The sequence below is a fragment of the Capsicum annuum genome, chromosome 12 (genome assembly GCF_002878395.1).
Source record: "Capsicum annuum cultivar UCD-10X-F1 chromosome 12, UCD10Xv1.1, whole genome shotgun sequence".
NCBI lineage: Eukaryota > Viridiplantae > Streptophyta > Magnoliopsida > Solanales > Solanaceae > Capsicum > Capsicum annuum.
This window is the reverse complement of record NC_061122.1, coordinates 221,563,106-221,585,200: the sequence shown is the minus strand read 5'-3', so window position 1 is coordinate 221,585,200 and position 22,095 is coordinate 221,563,106. Positions and strand designations below refer to the sequence as shown.

Here is a 22,095-nt window from a genome sequence, read left to right as displayed (position 1 = left end):
AACAACAACACGTTTGTTTCATCCAATTTATCTATCAGAATCTTCAGTTATAAGAGAAAACAAAAGAAATTATTAAAAGAAAGAATGCATATTATTGAATATCAATAATTCATATATAATCTTCAAATTTATCAACTAAATAAATCTTTACTTATTGTATAAGCAACATAGTCATCCATTACCTTGACTGAAAAATCATCAAAAGTCACTTGTATTGATGAACGTTCTCCTTTCTGTTGATGATAAAGGCCTAAGGTATTCAATCCGACAATATTTCCCTTGTACGAAATCGAAGCCTTCATGTTTTTAGATTCAACTTCACTAGATGCACGGATTTTCGACCACGAAATCTATAATCAAATTTTGAGCTGATAGTGATGAATAAGGCCGTGGTGAAAAAACTAATATTAGAAGTTGTGATTGCTTCAATAATAAATTGGGGCAAAGATTTATCTCGAAACAAACCAATAAACAAAATTATAGACACTAACACAATAAGAGGAAAACAAAATAATAAAACAGATAAAACAGTAGAGGAATTGGTTCTTTTTTCCTGCAAAGCCATAGTATATAGCTAATAATACACAAAATAAGAAAACTCTAAAAATAATTAGAGAAAAGTTGAACTAAAGTTAATGGAGTTTTGTGTATTTATAGATAAATTTATTAAACCTTTGGAAATTGGGATTTGTTGTTGCCCTTTTCCTTCTTTTTTTCTTTTTTTTTTCTTTTTTTGATAATTCTATAATTAGTAATATATTACTACTACTATTTGTATTACCAAATATATATATATATATATATATATATATATTTTACGCATAAGAAAAGTTTCCTTATTATGTATGCATCTCAACCCTATCTTAAATAGTTTCCTTAAACATGGTAACAATAAGTTTCCTTATAAAAAATGCGGGATGACTCATAATTTTTTTTTCATTATATTAATTCTTAAGAAATAAAATTGTTATTATATGTTGTTACTATTATTCAATTTTGATGAAAACCTCGACATGTTTTTTCTTCTTCTTATTATATTTTTTAGGACTCATTTTTTTTATTTACATAAGAAAAAAGAAAACTTACCAATATTAATTCTCCATCTATTTTTGTCTTACCAATTTTAAGACTCCTTAATTTTAAATATATAATAAAAGAAAAGTGAAAAGACAATTTTGTCTATTATGAAAATTTTTAATGAGGGGTAAAAAGTTCAAATCACATAAATTATAGATATATTATATATTATAAACATAGATTATAGATACATTGCCTAAGTTTTGTTTATATTTATTTTTGATTCCTAATGTATGTATTTTGAATACAATTTTATAATTTGATTGTGTTGTAAAGATTATGTTTAATTATATTGTTCTGATAACACGATCTAATTATAATTTCTGTTATGTTACTATCTGACTTTTTTTGTTTAATACAAGTGGTAGATAGAATAGTAGTTGATTGGGAATTGACGAAGTGTTTATGTAAAGGTAAAAATTAATTGTTTGAATCTTACAATTCAAAAAGTACCCCATAAATTGAACGGAGAGAGTATTTTTTTCCTTTCTTTTTGATTCAATTACTATATGTAGAATCATTTTATACCAAGCATTTGTTCAAATTAGTCTATTACATTATGTCTATCGATTTTCTTTTCTTACAAGAGTTCAACGTATATTATGCGTATTAGAATTTTAGAAATCAGCATGGTAGTATAAGTTTACTTGAAAAATATTACAGGTTATTGCATCACTATACAACAATAATGGCAAAAAAAAATTAATTATATGTTAGTGCATATTCTTAACAAATTCAACAAATTGATGCGATGGTTTGACAGATAACTTGTGGATCATAGAGGAGGAATGTCGGGGTAGTCTTCTACTTTGTGTCTATTGTAGGTTCAGCTAACACTATACATTTATATATTATTGATGAATTCAACAATTTGACATTTCTTATTTGAATTGAGTTATAGTGTTATACAAACTTGACCATGTTTTAGTTCCGCACCTTTTTTTCTTACTTGTGCAAATTTTTGTACATTCAAAAATAATTCCATCCATATTTGTTTAAGAATATTTTTTTGTTGTAATTTTTTTATTTCAATGTTGTGAAAGTATAGTTATATATATATATATATATATATATATATATTTATAATTGACTAACATGATATACACGTGCGGAGCACGTACACTTGATTAGTATTAATAAATATATGTTTTACACAAAAATTAATACCTATATAAGTGTTACGACCCGAACCGGGACCCTGGACGTGACGGGCATCCCGAACCATAAAGGCCCCAGAGCCCTTCTAACTTGCAATCACATACACCATTCATATACAAAGAGGAAATGCGAAAATACATAACAAAACGGAATCATGGTCAACTTTTATTTCAAACTACTCATTATTGAAATGAGTTTATAAAGATCAATAACATCTAACACTAGTCTGCGAAATCTCTACTAACTGAAAATAACCTCTGTCTGAAGACTGGGACAAGACCCCCAATCGGACCATAAATCAAAATAAAAATAACAATGACTTATACATTAGGCCTTTCGGAATAAGGGAGACTCACCAACTTCCAACCTCAGACCAATCAATCTACGGCTTAGCAGGACCCCGGAATTTTGTCTTAGACCCTGAAATATAGGGGGGAGGGGGGGGGGGGGGGGAGTCAATACATATGTACTGGTATGTGAAACAAATCCAAAATAAATAGCATCTTTAATACACAATATAGATGAGAGCATTTCGTAAAAACATTACAAATAAGATAACTAAACACATAGGCATAATTTAGAATTTTCCAAAGCTATCTTGCAACTCAATACTTTGTTAGTCTTCTGAGCTAACAGGTCCACCCTACAAATCTGTACTTCAATGGGCTATATGGAATCCTTCCTTGACTCGGCGGCCAAGCCTCCAATCCAAGTATGCCGCAAGGATTGGAGTTCTTAATAGTTTGGTACACCCCCTTACAAGCATACTGTGGAATCACCCTTACATGGCATCTACATTGTTCCCTTTTTTAGGATAATACCTGTATTAGCAACTACGGTTTCCAGCGATGAGCCCTTACATTCAAACGCCTTCTTCGGGTAATCGACTAGCTCTCTTAAGCCCATTTTTTTAATTTTTCAAAAACATTCTTCATTCTTTCAAACTTTCGATACTTATTCTATTAAGGGCATGTCATTACTGGGTATCGTCATACCCTGACTTGCAAGTTATTCATATCGTATCAAATTCATAGCCATCTCATTTAGAATATGCAAATGACCACCAATGATTCAAAAAGTTATAAGAGAGTCATCACTTTGAAATCTCAAGAAAAACTTATGCAATCATCTCTTTTTATTTTGCAAGACTAAAAACATATGGTGGTCGTGTTAATTAATCAATCACATGCAACTCTTCTCTCTAATGCAAAGAGTTTAATTATATCAAGAAAACTTCCCGCTCATCATATCACAAAATATGCTAATCATCATGATGTTGAGAAACTTACTTTCAAAACATGGTCCATGCATTCAAAATCACCCACAATTCAAATAAACAATATACTTCATAACAAAAGGGGAAGTTCATTAATCATGCTCTCAATTTGAACCCTTCAAAAGATAATCGAAAACACATGTCTATATATATATATATATATATAAAATTGAAATTTCAATTCCAAATAAAGGGGATCTAAACCAACATATACTTCCATCAAAACAAAACCATGATGCATATAATTCAATTATTATCAAAACCACTTTTTCAAAAACATGGTTGTATATCTTTAAATTTGATAAAAACGTTAAAACTCATGCCCATGGAGTTTAAGGATAGCCCCACATACCTTAATTGACGAAGAATTCATGAAAAGATCAAACCTCTAAACTTGGAAGATCAAACCCTAGTTGTTTTTCTACTCTTGTGTTTTAGAAAGATGAACTAGGGATTTAAGAGAGTTAAAATGTTAATAATGACCTTAATTCGTCTATAGATGTTTAGGGACGATTTTGGAACATAAAAAGACTTGCTTGCCCTTGAAATAACTCAAAACGGAGCTCCTACACTGTAAAACATAGAGTTTGAGGCGCAAACCCCATGGCAAACCTTAAGGTTTGCATCGCATAACCTATGGCAAACATTAAAGTTTGCGGCGCCTAAGCCATCGCCAAGCTTGGACAGTATCTCATTCAAACACTCATAACTTTTGACTCCGAACCAGGATTGACGAACGGTTGGAGGCGTTGAAAAGAAGACTCAAAGACCTTTCATTTGATATATAGTAGACCCTCTAACTCGTCATATTCTAGGAGTAATAGTCGATGTAAGTTGACCCAAGTTGAAACGTCCACTAAAACTTGATCGATAGAAAATTTTTGAACTCGTTTTTGAGTTAGGGGATTTTTGTGACCTCAATTCATATTCAAAGGTATTTCCACACTATAGAATTGATCACCACACATATACTATCAAGGAATCATTTGATTCGGGTCTATACGCGTAGGAATGATGGTCTAAATTCTAGCTCAAAGGTGCAGGGTGTTACAATAAGTCACTGCTTTACTAGTTATTAAATAACTCTTTATGATTCAATCTTTTTTCTAACTTCGTGCATAACATAAGTTTAATGAACTAATTGCCTTTTTGTTTCCTTAATCTCTAACTTCTAAAAATATTTTTTCTTTCCTTCGAGTCATTCAAGTCAGGACAATTGGCAAAGTTGCTAGAATTTGACCACAGATCATGAGTTTAAGCAATGAAAAAAGACCTTCGACAGAAAATAAGGCGACATATAAATGATAAAATTTTGTGCTCCAATCTTTTTTGGGCCTCATGCATAGCAAGAGCATACCAGGCAACCCTTCATTTGACTTAGGGCAACACTTATCGAATTGCTTAAAATTGTTGTCATCTGATCAAAGGTCACGAATTTAAGCCAACCAAATGACCTCTAACAAAAATACAAAACAAGGCTTTTTTGTCACCTCCCACCTAATTTTCTAGACTGTTGTGTTTCAATCCACGCATTGGACTGCTCTTTATTCAACATGGGGCAACACGTACCGGATCGTTTAAAATTATTGTCATGTGATCAAAGTTCATATGAGTTTAAATCGAGCAAATGACCACCGACAAAAATACAAAACAACACGGCCTACAATGATAGGTCCTTGTGATCTGATCCGCGCATTGGGCTGCCCTTTATTCGACTTGGGGCAACACGTATTGGGTCGTTTAAAATTGTTGTCGTATGATCAAAGGTCATATGAGTTTAAATCGAACAAATAATCATCGACAAAAATACAAAACAACACGGCCTACAATGATAGATCCTTGTGATTTGATCCGCGCATTGGACTGCCTTTTATTTGACTTGGGGCAACATGTATAGGGTCGTTTAAAATTGTTGTTGTGTGATCAAAGGTCATATGAGTTTAAATCGAACAAATAACCACCGACAAAAATACAAAACAACACGGCCTACAATGATAGATCCTTGTGATCGGATTTGCGCATTGGGCTGCCCTTTATTCGACCTGGGGCAATACATATCGAGTCGTTTAAAATTGTTATCGTGTGATCAAAGATTATATGAGTTTAAATCAAACAAATGACTACGACAAAAATATAAAATAATACAGCATATAATAATAGATGATTGTGATCCGATCCGTGCTCCGAGCTGCCATTTTATTCCACTTTGGGCAACAACGCACCCAGCTGGCTGAGTTGTCACTAACCAAATCACCCAAATTATAAATCAAAGCAGAAACCCCACCTCACACGCCAACATCCACAAAGAAAAAAAGCACAAAAATGGTAACAACAGAAGGAATGGAAGAAGAAGAAAAATGGTTAGCTGAAGGAATCGCAGCTATTCAACACAACGCATTTTACATGTCTCGTGCATTGGTACCTCAAAATTCCTTTAAATTTCAATCCTAAAATCCCTAAAAATCTTCCCAAAATTCACAATTAATACTTCATTTTTTTCTTCTTCAGGATTCGGATAATCTTCGAGAAGCATTGAAGTATTCTGCTTTGTTGTTGTCTGAGCTTCGCACTTCGAAGCTTTCCCCGCATAAATACTACGATCTCTGTAAACTTTCTAGTCAAAACACTTTTTTTTTGAATTACAATTTGTTTGGCAGTTTTTGGTTATGCTAAGTTAATCTGAGTCATTTTTTGGCTGATTTTATTGATTTGTGCATTTTTATTCTCATTTGTTTGGTAGTTTTGGTTATGGAGAGTCAAATTTACTAACTTTCAAGTTAAATTAAATCATATTAATTAAATGTGCTGAAGCATTGAACCTGAGCTATGATAGCAACAGAAGCCTTAAAAGTATTCTGCTTTGTTGCTGTCTGAGCTTCACACTCGTAAACTTTCGCCCGCAGAAATACTACGAACTCTGTAAAAGTTCTAGTCAAATACATTTTCTTTTGGCACAAAAATTTCAAATACTGTTTGTTTTGTTGACTTTCAAACTAAATTAGATCATATTAATTCATCTTTTAGAGTGAAGGTCAAAGAAACACCTAAATATCTGGTTTTCTAGAGTTTCATACCTGAACTATCAGGTGTGAAACACATGTTTTTTTGGTTAATTTTATTTCAATTCCTGTTTGTTTGGTATTTTTTTGGGTTATGAAATGTCAATTTGAGTTACGTTCGAGCAATATTAGATCGTATTAGTTCAGTTTCTAGAGTGGATGGCCAAAAACACATTGAAAGTGTCTTGTTTTTTCGAGTTTCATATCTGAATTATTAGGTCTGTGAGTATCCAGTTATTTATCGAAACTTTCCGCAATTATTCACTTTGATAATTTGAGAGAAGCATTAAAGTATTCTGCTTTGTTGTTGTCTGAGCTTCACACTTCCAAACATTCGCCGCACAAATACTACGAACTCTGTATATTTCCTAGTCAAATTACATCTTCTTTGCTTAACTTGGTAGTTTTTGGTTATGAATTGTCAGTTTGAGTTACTTTCGAGCTAAAATATCTTGGTTTTTTGAGTTTCATATTTGAATTATCTGTCAAAAATGCACCTCACGTATCAGCTGTTCACTTTTTCTAACTGAAATATCAACTAGCAATTATTTTCAAGCTAAATCATATCATATTAATTATTCGTTTAACTGATTTTTATTGATTTCCGCTTTTTTTATTCTGATTTGTTTGGCATAAATACTAGGAGCTCTGTAAATATTTCTAGTCAAATTACATGTTTTTGGTTCATTTTTTTTAAACTCCTGTTTGTTTTGGTAGTTTTTCGTTATGCAATGTCAATTTGAGTTACTTTTGACTTTCGAGCTAAATCGGATCGTATTAATTCATTTATTTTAGAATTAATAAAAAATGAAGAGTATCCCCAATTATTGACTTTTGTATATGGACTATGGTTTCCTACTTGAAATATGAACATTGTTTAGGAAAGGAAGGAAAGTGAACAGTTGAGAGAAGCATTGAAGTAATCTACTTTGTTGTTAACACTGAGATTCACACTTCTGAACTTTCGCCACATAAATACTATGAGCTCCGTTAATTTTCCAGTCAAATTACATATTCTTTTGCGCAATTTTTTTTTTAATTTCCTGTTTGTTTGGTAGTTTTTGGTTATGAAATGTGAATTTGACTAGCTTTCGAGCTAAATCCGATCATATTAATTCATTTTTTTGGCATTGCTGCTTATAGAGGGTCAAATTTATTTTCTAGCTGGATAGGAATATAGTAAAAAAATAAATTTTAGATTTTTGAAGTCAAATTGGTCTAAGTCAGCTTTCACGCCCCTCAACAAATATCAGGTAACTCTATCCACCGAGGCTAGGACAGATGGAAGAATCACCTAGTTTTTTTTTTGTCTTCGCAGGGATTTGAACTTGAGACCTCAGATTCTCAATCCACTTCATTGACCACTAGGCCACATATTCATTTTTAGAAACTTATTTGAATTTAAATATATGAAAACTACTCGAGAAGATAGTATAAGTTGCACTTTTCACTTAGGAATGTTAATTTGACTAACTTTCAAGCTAAATCAGATCATGTTAATTCATTTTTTTGAGTGAAGGTCAAAAACACTCCTAAATTATCTCGTTTTTTCGAGTTTCATATTTTAACTATCAAGTATGAGAGTGGTGTGTGAGTTTTCATACTTGAGACCAACTATTTATCAAAACACTCATCAACTAGTTCACTTTTCCTACCTGAAATATCAACTAACAATTAATTTCGAGCTAAATCAATTCATGGAAATTATTCTTTTAGCTGATTTTGTTGATTTGTACTTTTTCTTTCTAATTTGTTTGATAGTTCTTGGTTATGAAATGTAAATTTGAGTTGCTTTCGAGCTAAATCAAATCATATTACTTCAATTAATTTCGAGCTAAATCAAATCATATTAATTCATTGTAATTTTGTTTTGCAGTTTTGCTTATTGAGAGTCGAATTTACTAATTTCTAGCTAAATAGGACTATAGTAATTCAGTTTCTTAAAGTTTCTCCCTCCATTCCAATTTGTTTGTCTTATTTTTTTTTTTTAGGTTGGTTTTTTAAAAAAAATTTCTCCTTCTTTATTTTATTTTCTTAAAGTTTTTCCCCTCATTTCAATTTTTTTTTTTTTTTTTTTTTTTTTTAGGTTGGTTTTTAAAAAAAATGTCTCCTTCCTTTTTTTTTTTTTGAAACTTTTTAATTTCAATTTTCCACATGACTTATTTAAGACTACATGATTAAAGGATATTTTGGTATATTCAACGTATTTTAATTTAAGATCACGAGATTCAAAAGTCTTCTTTATTTTCTTAAACTCCGCCAAGTCAAACCTAGACTAACAAATTGAAACGGAAGGAGTAAAGTTTAGATTTTTGAAGTGAAATCGGGCTAAGTCTATTCATCTTTTTAAAAATCATTTAAATTTAAATATCTGGAAGCTACTCAAGAAGTACGATAAGTTGTACATTTCATTTATGAAGGTCAATTTGACTAAATTACAGAGGTAAATTGGACTAGATTAGTTCATTTTATTAAAAACAAATAAGAACTTAGATATTTTGGTACTATAGGAAAAATTGCTTGAGTTGCAGTTCTCATATGAAAATGGTGAGAAATTAAACTCTTGGTTAGTGTACGTAGTTTGAATGTTGGAAAGCAAAAAAGTGCCTAACGCTTTTCGTTATGTCGGAATAGAGGAAGTGTCTATGTTCGTTATGTCATGTTTGTTCACAGGCTTTGTGTTCTTTGTGGTAGATATGCGAGCTTTTGATGAATTGAGGAAGCTGGAGATGTTCTTCAGAGAAGAAGATAGACATGGTTGTTCAGTTATTGACTTATATGAGCTTGTTCAACATGCTGGAAATATATTGCCTCGGTTGTAAGTCTCAGTTGAAATGTTCAGTGTGTTAGAATTCTTAGCTGCTAGACTTTGTTGTGTGCTAATTGGCTACTTATATTGCTTCGTAATTAGTATCTTAGGATCAAGCAAATCAGCGAACGAAGTTAAGAAGTAAACGTGGTTATCCAAATATGATTTTTATGCTCCACTTAACGTTTAATAGGATAACTTCGAATTTGTTCTTGTTTCATGTATTTTTCTCTTTATTGGTATATTTAGTGTTATTGAGAATGCTCAGTTTCTCATAGAGTTGACGGCCTCCAACTATGCATGAGGGTAGTGCCGGATAGGATCTGGAGTCAATGCATTTCTCTTATAACATAAGAACTATCTCTGCTCATCGAGTTGAGTAGGAATATTGTGTGCACAGAGGTGGATCCAAAATTTAAAGTATATGGACTCCTGCAGTGACCCCAAGTTTATAAACATTAATAACTGAGTTTACAGTAAAATATTTATAGATATATTTAGTGGATTTTCTTAAAACTTAATTACGTAGGGTCTGGGCAAAAGCTATTTGGTTCATGTCTGCGTCCCCGAGTGCATTTACTTACTATGGGCAACTTTAACAAAACAGAGCTAGGTCCAGGTAGATTCTTTTTATTAAGATAAAAATATTTTACAATCACCTACCAAAAACAAAGAGAAAGGAGAAAGTCTTACCACAGAAGCCAGAAAATTTTCCCAAGAGAGGTTTTGAGGCAACATGCTTAAGCTAATTCCCATGGAAGAGTGTCTTTCATGCTATAGTGAAACTGAGTCTATTGTATTCAAAAAGGACACAGAAGCATGGACTCGAGAGAAACCTTAGTAAAAAAAATACCAAAACTGGAAAATAAAAAAGATGGGTCTTAATATCTCGAGAGCGCTCAGCATGGTCAGTTTAGGGCATTGTAAACTTCTAGCAATTCTAACATATGTTGAGGCCACCAAACATATAAATATCAGGCATTTCAGAGTAATTTTAAAAGGTGCTGATGAACTTTCCATACTGATTAACTTCCAAAGCTAAAATGTGGATATAGTATTCAGCTTATCCACATACATGTCCAAATACAAGTAACTGGGGACTGAGAGGTTAAAACCATACAGATAATTTAGACTTCCTCCTCAACAATTTTTGTTCTACCCCATTTCCTACTAAAGAATTTTTCCTTTTCTCATTCTAATCTTTTGATTAACAATCAGTGCTTTTCTTCTTGCAATTTGATTTGTATATGAACTTAGATTGCCCAATCTATAAATGAATAGATGCCTTATGTAGAGATCATGTCTCAATGTTGATCTTTTAATTTCTAGTGTAGTTCTTGTACTTGGGATTTCCCCCAATATTAATAAATTATTTACCTTTCCAAAAAAAAAAAAAACCTATTAACAACTTTTATCTTCTTTTCTCTAATTACTCGAGAGTATAAACACCCATTGGTTTACACGTAAGAAGTTGATTAAACGACTATAGCCGAATGCTTTGACAAGTGCTGGTAGGCACGCCTCTGATAAGGGCTCGATCTTGAGAATCAATCCCAATCGAATCTACGGAAGGGAGACCCTCTGTCCTCTTAATCTGTAGAGTAGATATTGTAGATGGGATAATCAGTGGTAGTCCACTGTGATGCCCAAGACATGGCAAGATAGATAGGAATCTTATCTGATCTGCGAGGTATGAGTGTTTTGCTAGGCTTGGATCTTCGTGGAATCTTATCTGAAGGACGGGATTGAAAACTTAATATGAAACCATTTACAGTCATCAACTTGTCCTGTCGATACAGGCTGTGGGAATATGTTATGGTGCTACCAATCTGCGGAACTGAAAACTCTATACTAACCATTTACAGTCTTTAACAAGTTCAGTTGATAAAAGGAGTGGGTAAATTTGTTATGTTGCTACCAAGAATGTACATAAACACCATTGTTTTAAATTTGAAATTCCATTTGAAGGCAATGCCAACATCACCCAGTTTCTAATGAGGTCACCTTGGCTTCACAGTTCATAATCCAAACTATTTGGTTGCTCAAGTGGTGAAAGCAGAGTTCTGTCGGAGAATTGAGAACTTCGTATAATCCCTTTAGAGTTACTTTATTTGTCCCTCCACGTGCTTATACAACCCCCCCCCCCGCCCCCCCCCTCACCCCCCCCCCCCCCCCCCCCCCCCCAAAAAAAAATAAAAAAAAATAGAGGTTTTATTTCCTCGCCTTATGCCATTGTTACATGACACTGGGTTAATGTGTTATGTAGCTACCAAGAATTATCACAAACACCAGTTTTTAAATCTGGAACACCAACTGATGGCAATATCAGCATCATCTGTTTTGAATGAGGTTACACTGGCTTCTTGTCAGGCAACAATTATCAGTAAATATGTCTTTCTTTCTCCAGGTTGGTTGTGAACTGCTCATGCCACGAGTAAATTTCTGTTTTTAGAGTCCATTAATTGTTGCTTGTTTTTGCTTCCTTACCTGGATCCTTGTTTCCTATGTTATTATCTTCTCACCATCTTGTAAGCCCTCACTGTTCCTGAAGAATCAGATATCTGATGGCAGTTTTTCATGTAATATTTCAGGTATCTCCTATGTACAGTAGGATCTGTTTACATAAAATCAAAAGAGGCTCCTGCTAAGGATATTCTCAAGGATCTTGTTGAAATGTGTCGTGGTATTCAGCATCCAACACGTGGGCTCTTCTTGAGGAGTTATCTTGCTCAAATTAGCAGAGATAAATTGCCAGACCTAGGTTCTGAGTATGAAGGGTAAAACTATTGATTACTGCTGGGATTATGTGATGATTTGGTTGCACATATATCACGTCAGCTCTGCTTAAGTACATTTTTATTCACTTGCTTGAAACAAACACACTGAGAGCTGCATGCAAACACATTAGAGATATATATTGTTATTTACCTATTTAAGCATGCAGGGAGAGCCAATTTATTGTATCCATCTGTAAATTATCGTCTTTTGTTTAATTGAGTATTTTCTCTTCATTTTCTAGTTTGACCTGGGGGGTGATCTGAGATACTGTTCTTCATGCAGAGAAGGTGATACTGTCATGGATGCTGTTGATTTTGTGCTGCAGAACTTCACAGAGATGAATAAGCTTTGGGTCAGAATGCAGCATAATGTACGTTAGGATCTTCTGAACTCTTTACCTGGCTTTTACTTTGGACATGCATGGCATCTGTGCATTTGCATGCCAGGAAGGTAAAATGAGTCATGAAAGCATGTTTTGGCCATGCAGGTGTTATAGTGCTTGTGATACATTCATTTGCTTTGGTGATCCTGAGTTGAGGCATTCTTCGCGCTTTATGGTCTGCAGGGACCTGTCAGGCTGAAAGAGAAACTGGAGAAAGAAAGGAGCGAGCTTCGTGATCTTGTAATATCAATGCACTCAATCATTGTGTTCTCCTTTTGAGATGCTTATGGCTTGGTTCAGAAATACATTATTCAGCTGTACCTCATATTTTAGGTTGGGAAGAATTTGCACGTTCTTAGTCAGATAGAGGGTGTTGATCTTGAAATGTATAAGGACGTGGTTCTGCCCAGAGTATTGGAGCAGGTAAATATTAGCATGATAACACCTTTTCTGGACATGGAATGTAAGACTGTTTTATTTGCTTGTAGCAATTATTCTACCTCTAAAAGTGCAGCTAAACGTTCCCACAGGTTGTCAATTGTAAGGATGAGATTGCCCAATATTATTTGATGGACTGCATAATTCAGGTCTTTCCAGATGAGTACCACTTGCAGACACTTGAAACTTTATTGGGTGCTTGTCCTCAACTCCAAGTAAGTAACCACAAATCTATGAGTACCCAAATTATTTGGCAGGATAAGTTTGTCTGTCCTGTCCTTTGTCTACTCTTCATTGCATCTTCAATCCTTCTTCTCTCAATTGTAAACTGTATATCTATAACATATCTAACTAAAGGAAATTCCTGCACTAACTTTGTGCTGTTTATAGATACAACTGCCTATTTTGTACAGACATCCTATTTTGACTGCCTTTCAGATCTTCACCTGTTGTGGAAGAAGAATAAGATTATATACCTGGTGATTGCTAGTGGCTCAAACTTGTTTTTAGTTAATGTTTTATAGGTGTTCTTATTTGTCTTGAGAGAGCAGGTATTTTTTTTTTTTTTTTGCTCTTTTTATTCCACTCTACCTTAAGTGGACTAGATAAGTCCCTCAGTGGCAGAGCCAGAATTTTCACTAAGGGGTTCAGAAGTAAATATATGGACTAGTCAAAGGGGGTTCAACATCTACTATATATACATAAAAATATTTTTGACCATATAAAAATAGTATAATTTTCCGACGAAGGGGGTTTGGATGAACCCCCGAAATGTATGTGGCTCCGCCACTGAAGTCCCTCATTCACTAGATTAACTGGAACAACTGTCTTATGTTGGCTTATTGCTGTAGTTTCCGGCATAACTTTTTCTTCTTGGATGAGAATGTGTTGATGTACAATTAGGTTTTCTGTGATCTACAAAGTTTGGTGTGTTCTTTAAGTATGGAGCTTATACTTGTAGTTTTAACAATTTGTTCAAATCATATTGTGGCTGGTGTTGTAGAAGCATGTGGATGCTTATATTTTATCAGCCCTTGCTCTAACATGTTGTCCAATCTCCCAGACAAGAAAAGAAGAAAGAACAATCCAAAATAGCTGCATTATCTTACTATGTTAAGTTCCATGAGGAAATTGAAAATACATGTTTTTTTTTTTTTTTTAAATTGGTAGTTGAAATTGAAAATATATGTTTTTATTTCATTTTCTTATTTAGCCTGCTGTTGACGTTAAGACTGTGCTGTCACGATTGATGGAGAGATTGTCGAACTATGCTGATTCAAGTCCCGAAGTAAGTAAATAACTGTTTGACAGCTTCACGATTTTCTTGATTTCTTCTCCTATTTAGGTGTAATTGTTTTGATTGTTTAGGTGTTACCTGACTTCCTTCAAGTTGAAGCATTTGCCAAGCTTAGCAGTGCCATCGGGAAGGTAATTCACCGTCTGATTCCAGAAAATAAGTTTACTAGGCTGCCTACTTAGAGTTTCTCGGGAAAGTAGTAGTTAAGGGCAAGGTCAGCCTGCATGTAATGGGTGATTACATTGTTTCAGACACATATTTTGATTATCTAGTTTTGTAACTTGTAGTTGGACTTTATTTATGAAAAAACTTCAGTTTTTAGTAGGATTTATGATTTAGAGTACCTGATATTAGCCTTTCAAATATTTAATGGGTTCCTTTATATGCAGGTCATTGAAGCACAAGTTGATATGCCAGTTGTTGGCGCCATTTCTTTGTTTGTATCTCTTCTGACCTTCACTCTCCGTGTTCATCCCGATCGGCTGGACTACGTGGATCAAGTACTGGTATGTTCTTGTCAAATTGGTAACTAATGTGAGGTTAACACGGAAACTGTTGTTTTTATTCTCTAAGCTCTATGTAGCCAGTTGACGTGGAAAATGTGGTCACCGTTTTTTGTGAGAGGAGGATAGTTGTCTCTTTTATCAATTTCTGTGTGGGCATGGATTCTAGGATAGGTCTCTCTTTGATCAATTTCTGTATGGGCATGGATTCTTAGTGGTTGATAGCCGCTATTTTGTTCGGACTCTTCAAGAATGTCGACAGATGTGTGTCGGATCCTCCAAAAATAGTGTAATTTTGAAGGATCCGACACGGGTACGGCAACATTTTTGGAGAGTCCGAGCAATTGAGTTGATAGGCGTGTTAAACAGGCTAGGTTAGGAAATCCCAGCAGTGTTGTTCGCTAAAGGGGGGAGGTGTATGGGATGACATTTCTCTGCCTGATTTGCTTTGCTGATTGTTGATAGGGAGCATGTGTCAAGAAACTTTCCAGTAAAGCCAAGCTTGAGGACAGTAAAGCGACAAAACAAGTTGTTACTCTCCTGAGTGCACCCTTGGAGAAATACACTGATATTGTCACAGTTCTAACGCTTTCAAATTATCCACGTGTCATGGATCACCTTGATGCCGGAACAAATAAGATAATGGCAACGATAATCATTGAGAGCATCATGAAGAATGACACCTGTGTATCAACAGCTGACAAGGTATAATCCACGATCTGTCGTGATTGATCACTAGTTCGAATAATTTGATTCTTCCTTCAATTGATTTACATCTATTTCCAGGTTGAGGTTTTGTTTGAATTGATAAAAGGGCTTATCAAGGACTTGGATGAAACTGCTACTGATGAGGTTTACAGATAAATCTATGTTGAATTTGATTACTTCAAATTCTTGAATTTGTTATATTTTGTTCTGACTCTATTGGGGACTTCCTTTTTCTTTGATTTTTATTTAGTACTCATATATGTGAGTTTTTCAGGATAGTTCCTACCAGTTGAATGACTTCTTTTCCTTTTTGTTGTGGTTTTGGCCAAAAGCTTGATGAGGAGGATTTCAAGGAGGAACAGAATTCTGTTGCTCGCCTTTTACACATGTTGTATAACGATGAACCTGAGGAAATGTTAAAGGTAACTGATTTATTTGAGAAGTTTTTATGTAGAAAATTATTATTGATCACCTTTTAGGTATTTGCACTAGGAGACCTCTTTACAATTGGTGCTCTCCTGTTCCTTTTTTTGTTGGGGGAAGTAAACACTGAGATGATTGCTTCACGAGTTCTTTTCTAATTTTAGAAATGATCTAATAAACCAAGTTATTTGCTTGTGGTTTACTGTCTGAATCCGGCCATTATCACCGTTAGAGAAACACTAATGAAATTATATGTACAAGTTCTGGAGGTTGATGGAAGCTTGAGTAGAAAGGAATTGTTAAAAGGCCTATTCCTTTCTACAGATGGTAAAAAAATGTGTGTAATGAAGGGAGTTCCAATATAATAATGTGCATCCTTCACTTAAACTTCCTCTTTTGTGGACAAACAATTTTAAACTATTTTTCTGATGCATTTTCTGTGTGTAATATTATGGAACATGTAACGATGCTGAAACTAAAGAACTTAAATGTAGGAGATCACAGTACATTCTTGATATTCTATACGTCTATAGCTCCAAATGGAACTTCTTGTTTCTAGGATGATAACATAATTTATCCTTTCCTTGTATTATCTTATATTATATTAGATGCATGAAGCCTGTTAGTGAAATGTCGTTCACGCTTTTACCCTTCAAAAATTGATTTCACAGTAAATAGATATTATATATGTGTCATTTCCTTAAGAAGCACTCCGTCCATTCACTTTTACTTGTCCGCTATAGATGAATAGCCTCCGGTCTCTCATTCTCTTTTGGTGTACCCATAATATTCCTAGTTGTATGGAAGAGTGGGTGAGCTTAGTAGAGAATCAGATTTTGTAGATTCTTTACCCATTTTTTCCCAATCGTATATGGCCAACTCGGCCTTGTTTATTAATGAAATACACTTACCTTAGCAAAAAAAAAATTTAGAGAGGATACTCTACATAGTAGGATCAAGAAAGACAAAACAGTTTGGAGAACATGGATTTGCTCGAGGTTCAAAAGTAAACTTTGTTGGTTCATACTTAGCAGTTACTATTGATTGTGCCTTCAGCTTCTTAGATAACAGCTATGTTGCTCGGACTCGTCAAAAATGTCAATTGTATTTTTGAAGAATTCGACACTAGTGCGTCATAAAAAATGGAGAGTCCGCACAACTTAGGATAACAGTTGGTTCATCATACTAATACTATGTGGATATCATTTCTTATAGTGATCTTTTATATAATAATGAACACCAATAATAGTTATCAAATTGATTCAATAAAAAAGTACAGACTAAATCAGTTGAAATACCCCCAAATTCATGCTCATAATATTCTTAACTTTTTGTTGTTGCAAATCAGATAATATGCACTGTTAGGAAGCATATAATGGCTGGAGGTCCAAATCGCCTAACTTTTACAGTTCCTCCTCTAGCCTTTTCTGCACTGAAGGTTTGTTCTTTTCAGCATTATGCTTTGGTTGGTTGTGATTATGCTGCTGTCTTTACTTAGTATGCATTTAGTAGAATCCAATGATCTCCTGACATTTAACTCTATGAAGAAAAAGGTAATGAATAACTTTAAATACCATTTGCCGTTGCACGCCATCTCATCAACAAGATGTTTGTGCATAATTATGCTAATAAAGTGAATAAATAAATGATTTTCTTATCAAAATAGTTGATAATAGCATCCATAGGCCAGTATCCTATTCTCACTCTCTCCCTCATACTGTCATCCAGCATACTTCCAAGAAATTTCTCTACGTGTTCGAATTAGATAGAGACATTCAATCTGTAAGAACTATCATAGACTGCGCAAGTGATTTATGACTGAAGCAGGCTATCGATCATTTGCCCGTTCTGCTCCAGTCCAAGAGTTTCTGAAGTTCTTGTAGTCTATTTATTCCTTATAAGAGATAATGGCTTTTGCTACAAATCTTATACATATAATGAAATTTGGAGACTTCACAGTTCACATATTCTTGAATGATTCAAATGCTTACGTAAAATTTATACCATGCTATTTTCTTTTTTCCACCTCTACTGAAATTTCAGGATCATAATTCTGAAATACTTCTCTATCAAATGTAAGTTGGTTAGGAGACTGCAAGTTCAGGATGGAGATATGGCGGGAGAAGAGGTTCCAGCTACACCAAAGAAGATTTTTCAGTTATTGAATGAGGTAATATCAGCTTTTGGATATGGTGTCTTGTAATTGTCATTTAAATCAGTATGCGAGATTCTTTTTCTATCCTTTGGTTTTGATTTGTTGTTTGATTTTATTTCTCACCATGGTTATGAGATGTGACACAATGTCCTCTCCTGAATGATCTCTGTACTGGTGATGCAGTACATTAGAGTGCTTTTTTTTTTTTCTCTTCTGAGAGAAGATATTATAAGTCATCACTACAGACTTGTAGTATCGTCTTCAGCCCACTCCTTGATATTGATGATCTTCAGGCTTAAACTTTGCCAATCTTTTGAAATTTGAATACACTGATTTGTGGCATGTTCAATTTCATTCATGGTATTAGGATACAATTACCACCATTTGATTCCTATTATTTGTCTATAAACTATCAGATCAGCCCTTGTGTGCTGCAGTTTGCTGATTGAGCTAATCATATTGCAGATTATTGAGGCTCTTTCATCAGTTCCAGCGTCAGAATTGGCATTGCGGTTGTACTTGCAGTGTGCAGAGGTGAACGGTTGATTTGTTTTGCTCTAGAGATGTCGTTCATGATTCTATTTTTTGAAATGTTGTGCATTATACTACTTCCTCCATTCCGTGCAAAATTACTCGTCACTAATTTCCTAATTGGATTTCCACTTATATCAAGAAAAGTCTTATTTTTTTTTTCCTATTTTATTCTTAGCATTAATTGTTTATTCTCTAAACTAATTTCAAGACATAATAGTAATCATCAATTAATAGGGGTACTATGGTAAAATAGCCATGTTAATAATTGTTTTCTTAATGGGTGTGCCAAGGTAAAATGTGACAAGTAAAAGTGAACAAAGGGAAACCCCTTAAGAAGCCAATAAGCAAAGTACGGCTTAAAAGTGTAGATGACTTTTTCCCACCTATTAACCGTTAAATGTTCAGTATAACTACTTTAGTTAATTAGAAATAAGCAATTTATAGCCATAAGGTTTTACAAGCTCTCTGCCTCTATGTATTCTGAAAAGATGGGTGGATTTGTGCTCCGAATTTAGCTATTGCAAGTAGAAAATATATGTAAATAGAGATCAAAACAAACTAAGCCAACAAACAGATACCAAACTAGATTAATATTTTATCCATCAGAAATGAAGGGTTTGTGAAAATCTCAAAGACAAACCTTTCAGTTTGCCTTGAATGACTTAAAGTTTAGACTATAATAAAAGACTGCTTCAGCTTTAGAATCTGTCCAACATTTAAAAGAATTTTCAGAAACCAACACACAAATAGCTAATTATATATCATGGAATATCTCCTAGGTGCATAATTTAGGACCTTAAGGAGAAATCCTCTTTATTTTTTCCTTATCAAAAAATATCTCCTTGAAATCCTACATTATGCCCTAAGATGATTTTGAGCTTTTAAGCTCAAAAACTTCCCCCCTTCATTGGGAGAATGGGAGGTGATTGAAAGAACGAGACAATCATGGTGAAAAGATCGGGAGTACATTTAGAGTGAAAGGTGGATGGACCTATTTCATATCTCTCTTATGTTCTTTTAAAACTTCACGTATGCCCTCGGAATCAGCTCAAGTTTCCCGACATAGCCAAGAGAATTACCTAGTGGAATCTTTTGGATGCCCTTGGAAATTGTCTTTTTATGCAATAAGATTTGCCTTCCAACAGTCCCTTTGATCTATGCATGTGTATTTGTGCATCCTTTTTATTTGTTTCGTGTGGAAGTTTCTTCACTCTCACTATGCGGGCAACAGAAATTTAGTCTATCCATTTAGTATTTTATTTATTTCTGAAACATGCTTTTGTTCCTCAGGCTGCCAATGATTGTGAACTTGAACCAATTGCTTATGAATTTTTTACACAAGCTTTTGTACTATATGAAGAAGAGGTTGCGGTAATTACTCACCTATAAACGATGTGTTCGATATTATATTCTTCTTCCAATTTACCTTTTCATCTGTTCAAAGTTCTACTTAAACTTCTTGTTCTTGGTATTAGGACTCTAAAGCGCAAGTGACTGCTATTCACTTGATAATCGGAACTCTTCAAAAGATGACTGTGTTTGGTGTTGAGAACAGGGATACCTTAACCCATAAGGCCACAGGGGTAATTTCTACCTCTAATCTCTTCTGTTCTGTCTATCTATTTATTTGACTTCTAACAATGGAATACCTTTTTTAATGTATAGTATTCAGCAAAACTCCTAAAGAAACCTGATCAATGTAGAGCAGTTTACGCTTGTTCACATTTATTTTGGGTTGACGATCAAGATGGTATTAAAGATGGAGAAAGGTTGGCAATAGTGTTCCTGAAATTTCTCATTTTCAATTGAGTTATTTGCATATTCAATTGATGCATCTTGTAAGGAGGCTTGAACTTGTCTTCCCCAGAGAGCTTTTGTCATTCAGGAGTTGGTAGTCTTGCAATTATTTTTTATGTATCTCTTTTACGTTGTTACCCTGAAATTTATAATTTGCTGCCTTTGGGTTGTTACAGGGTCTTGCTTTGCCTAAAGCGTTCGTTGCGGATTGCTAATGCAGCACAGCAACAGGCAAATGTTACAAGGGGTAGCAGTGGACCTGTCACACTCTTTGTTGAAATACTTAACAAGTTAGTAATCAGAACACTGTCAAATTTGGGTTCTAGATTGCAGGCTTGGGTTTTACTTTATATTGAATCCACTTCTGGCCTCAGGTACCTTTACTTTTTCGAGAAGGGGAACCCTCAAGTTACGCCTGCTGCAATTCAGAGCCTTATAGAGTTGATTAAAACCGAGATGCAGAGTGACGCCACAACCCCAGATACAGCTTCAGATGCTTTCTTCTCCAGCACATTGCGGTACATTCAATTTCAGAAACAAAAAGGAGGGCTAATGGGCGAGAAATACAGTCCAATTAAGGTGTGAAGCATTCATATTTATTATGGTATTTCAAATTTGATATGCTACACACATTGTGTCTAAACCCTGAAAGCGAAAGTTTTCATGGATCTGAAAGTGCCAAATGAGTCTTCTGCAGTGCCGTTGCCCATCAATTATTCTATCAGCAATAAATACAACAAATTTCCTAGTGTCTTATTACTAGCTGATTCAATGTAAAATTCTCCTTTTACCGTAAGCTTTTCTTTACCATAAAGGAGGGAAGATGCCTGATTTCTTTAGAAGTAGTTGCATGGAAGGAAATTTGGGTCTTGTTTCACTTGAATTCTTATTGCTGAATTGCCAGTCCATTGGAGTGTATATTAGGACGTTCTCTTGATTTGAATTTCTTGTACAAGGCTCTCTCAAATGAATAAAAAGAAATGTGTATTTACTGGTTTTCCAAATGGATGATATAGTTTGATTCTATGTGTAGTTAGGTGGATTATAAATCGCATAGTATCGTATTCTTCATTGTTACTACTACCTATTACTTCAATTACCTTGTTTATCTTGCTATTTTACTGCAGTTATTTTCCTTTACCTGCTTTGATTGCACTTTTTCGAGCTGAGGGTCTTGGAAACCACCTCTCTACACCACAAAGATAGGGGTAAGGTCCGCGTACATCCTACTCTCTCCAGACCCCACTTGCGGGATTATATCGAGTATGTTGTTGTAGTTAGGTGGTGTAAAATAAATGGAAGGACTTTTGTTTTATCCCCCAGTCCTTACATTGTTTGATCATTAAGAAGATATTTTTGAGCTGAAACTGATGTTTCCATATGCTACTGAGTAGCTAACCATACTTTTTTCCTACAAATATCCTCACATCATTGTATGTTTAGGTCCTCCTCTTGCAGTAATGGGAGGTGCGACTGCATACAATAAATTCTTGTGCTCCGGCTTTTTCTCAAACCTTGCGCAGATTGCGCATACCGGGAGAGTAGTTAGTTAATCACCTCAAGAACTCAAACAGCAAGTCAATAATTAATTGGCCATTTGACCCTAGTCTTGGGGAAAGTTATTGGAGCACCTTGTGAGTGAGGCCAGTGGACCAATCTTGAAATAGACAACATATATTATTAAATGGCCTACCATGTTGT

At 34.4% G+C, this 22,095-nt stretch overlaps 1 protein-coding gene across 1 annotated transcript; it reads left to right on the top strand.

The window, feature by feature from the left end:
- Positions 1-5,754: 5,754 nt before the first annotated feature.
- On the top strand, positions 5,755-21,757 carry LOC107850855 (vacuolar protein sorting-associated protein 35B). The gene is made up of 23 exons (XM_016695639.2): positions 5,755-5,929; positions 6,020-6,116; positions 9,265-9,388; positions 11,971-12,156; positions 12,440-12,527; positions 12,723-12,779; positions 12,873-12,962; positions 13,070-13,192; positions 14,191-14,265; positions 14,346-14,405; positions 14,664-14,780; positions 15,243-15,482; positions 15,564-15,629; positions 15,818-15,907; positions 17,257-17,346; positions 17,989-18,078; positions 18,529-18,597; positions 19,888-19,968; positions 20,073-20,180; positions 20,263-20,366; positions 20,571-20,684; positions 20,769-20,973; positions 21,522-21,757. The coding sequence occupies exons 1-23, from the start codon at positions 5,834-5,836 to the stop codon at positions 21,561-21,563; spliced, it is 2,412 nt and encodes an 803-aa protein (XP_016551125.2). The 5' UTR covers positions 5,755-5,833; the 3' UTR covers positions 21,564-21,757.
- The last annotated feature ends 338 nt before the right edge of the window (positions 21,758-22,095 follow it).

Coding starts and splice junctions, on each gene's coding strand:
- LOC107850855 (XM_016695639.2), top strand. CDS start 5,834: ATGGTAACAACAGAAGGAATGGAAGAAGAAGAAAAATGGTTAGCTGAA. Junction 14,266..14,345: donor ATGCTGATTCAAGTCCCGAA/GTAAGTAAATAA, acceptor TTGATTGTTTAG/GTGTTACCTGACTTCCTTCA. Junction 19,969..20,072: donor TATATGAAGAAGAGGTTGCG/GTAATTACTCAC, acceptor TCTTGGTATTAG/GACTCTAAAGCGCAAGTGAC.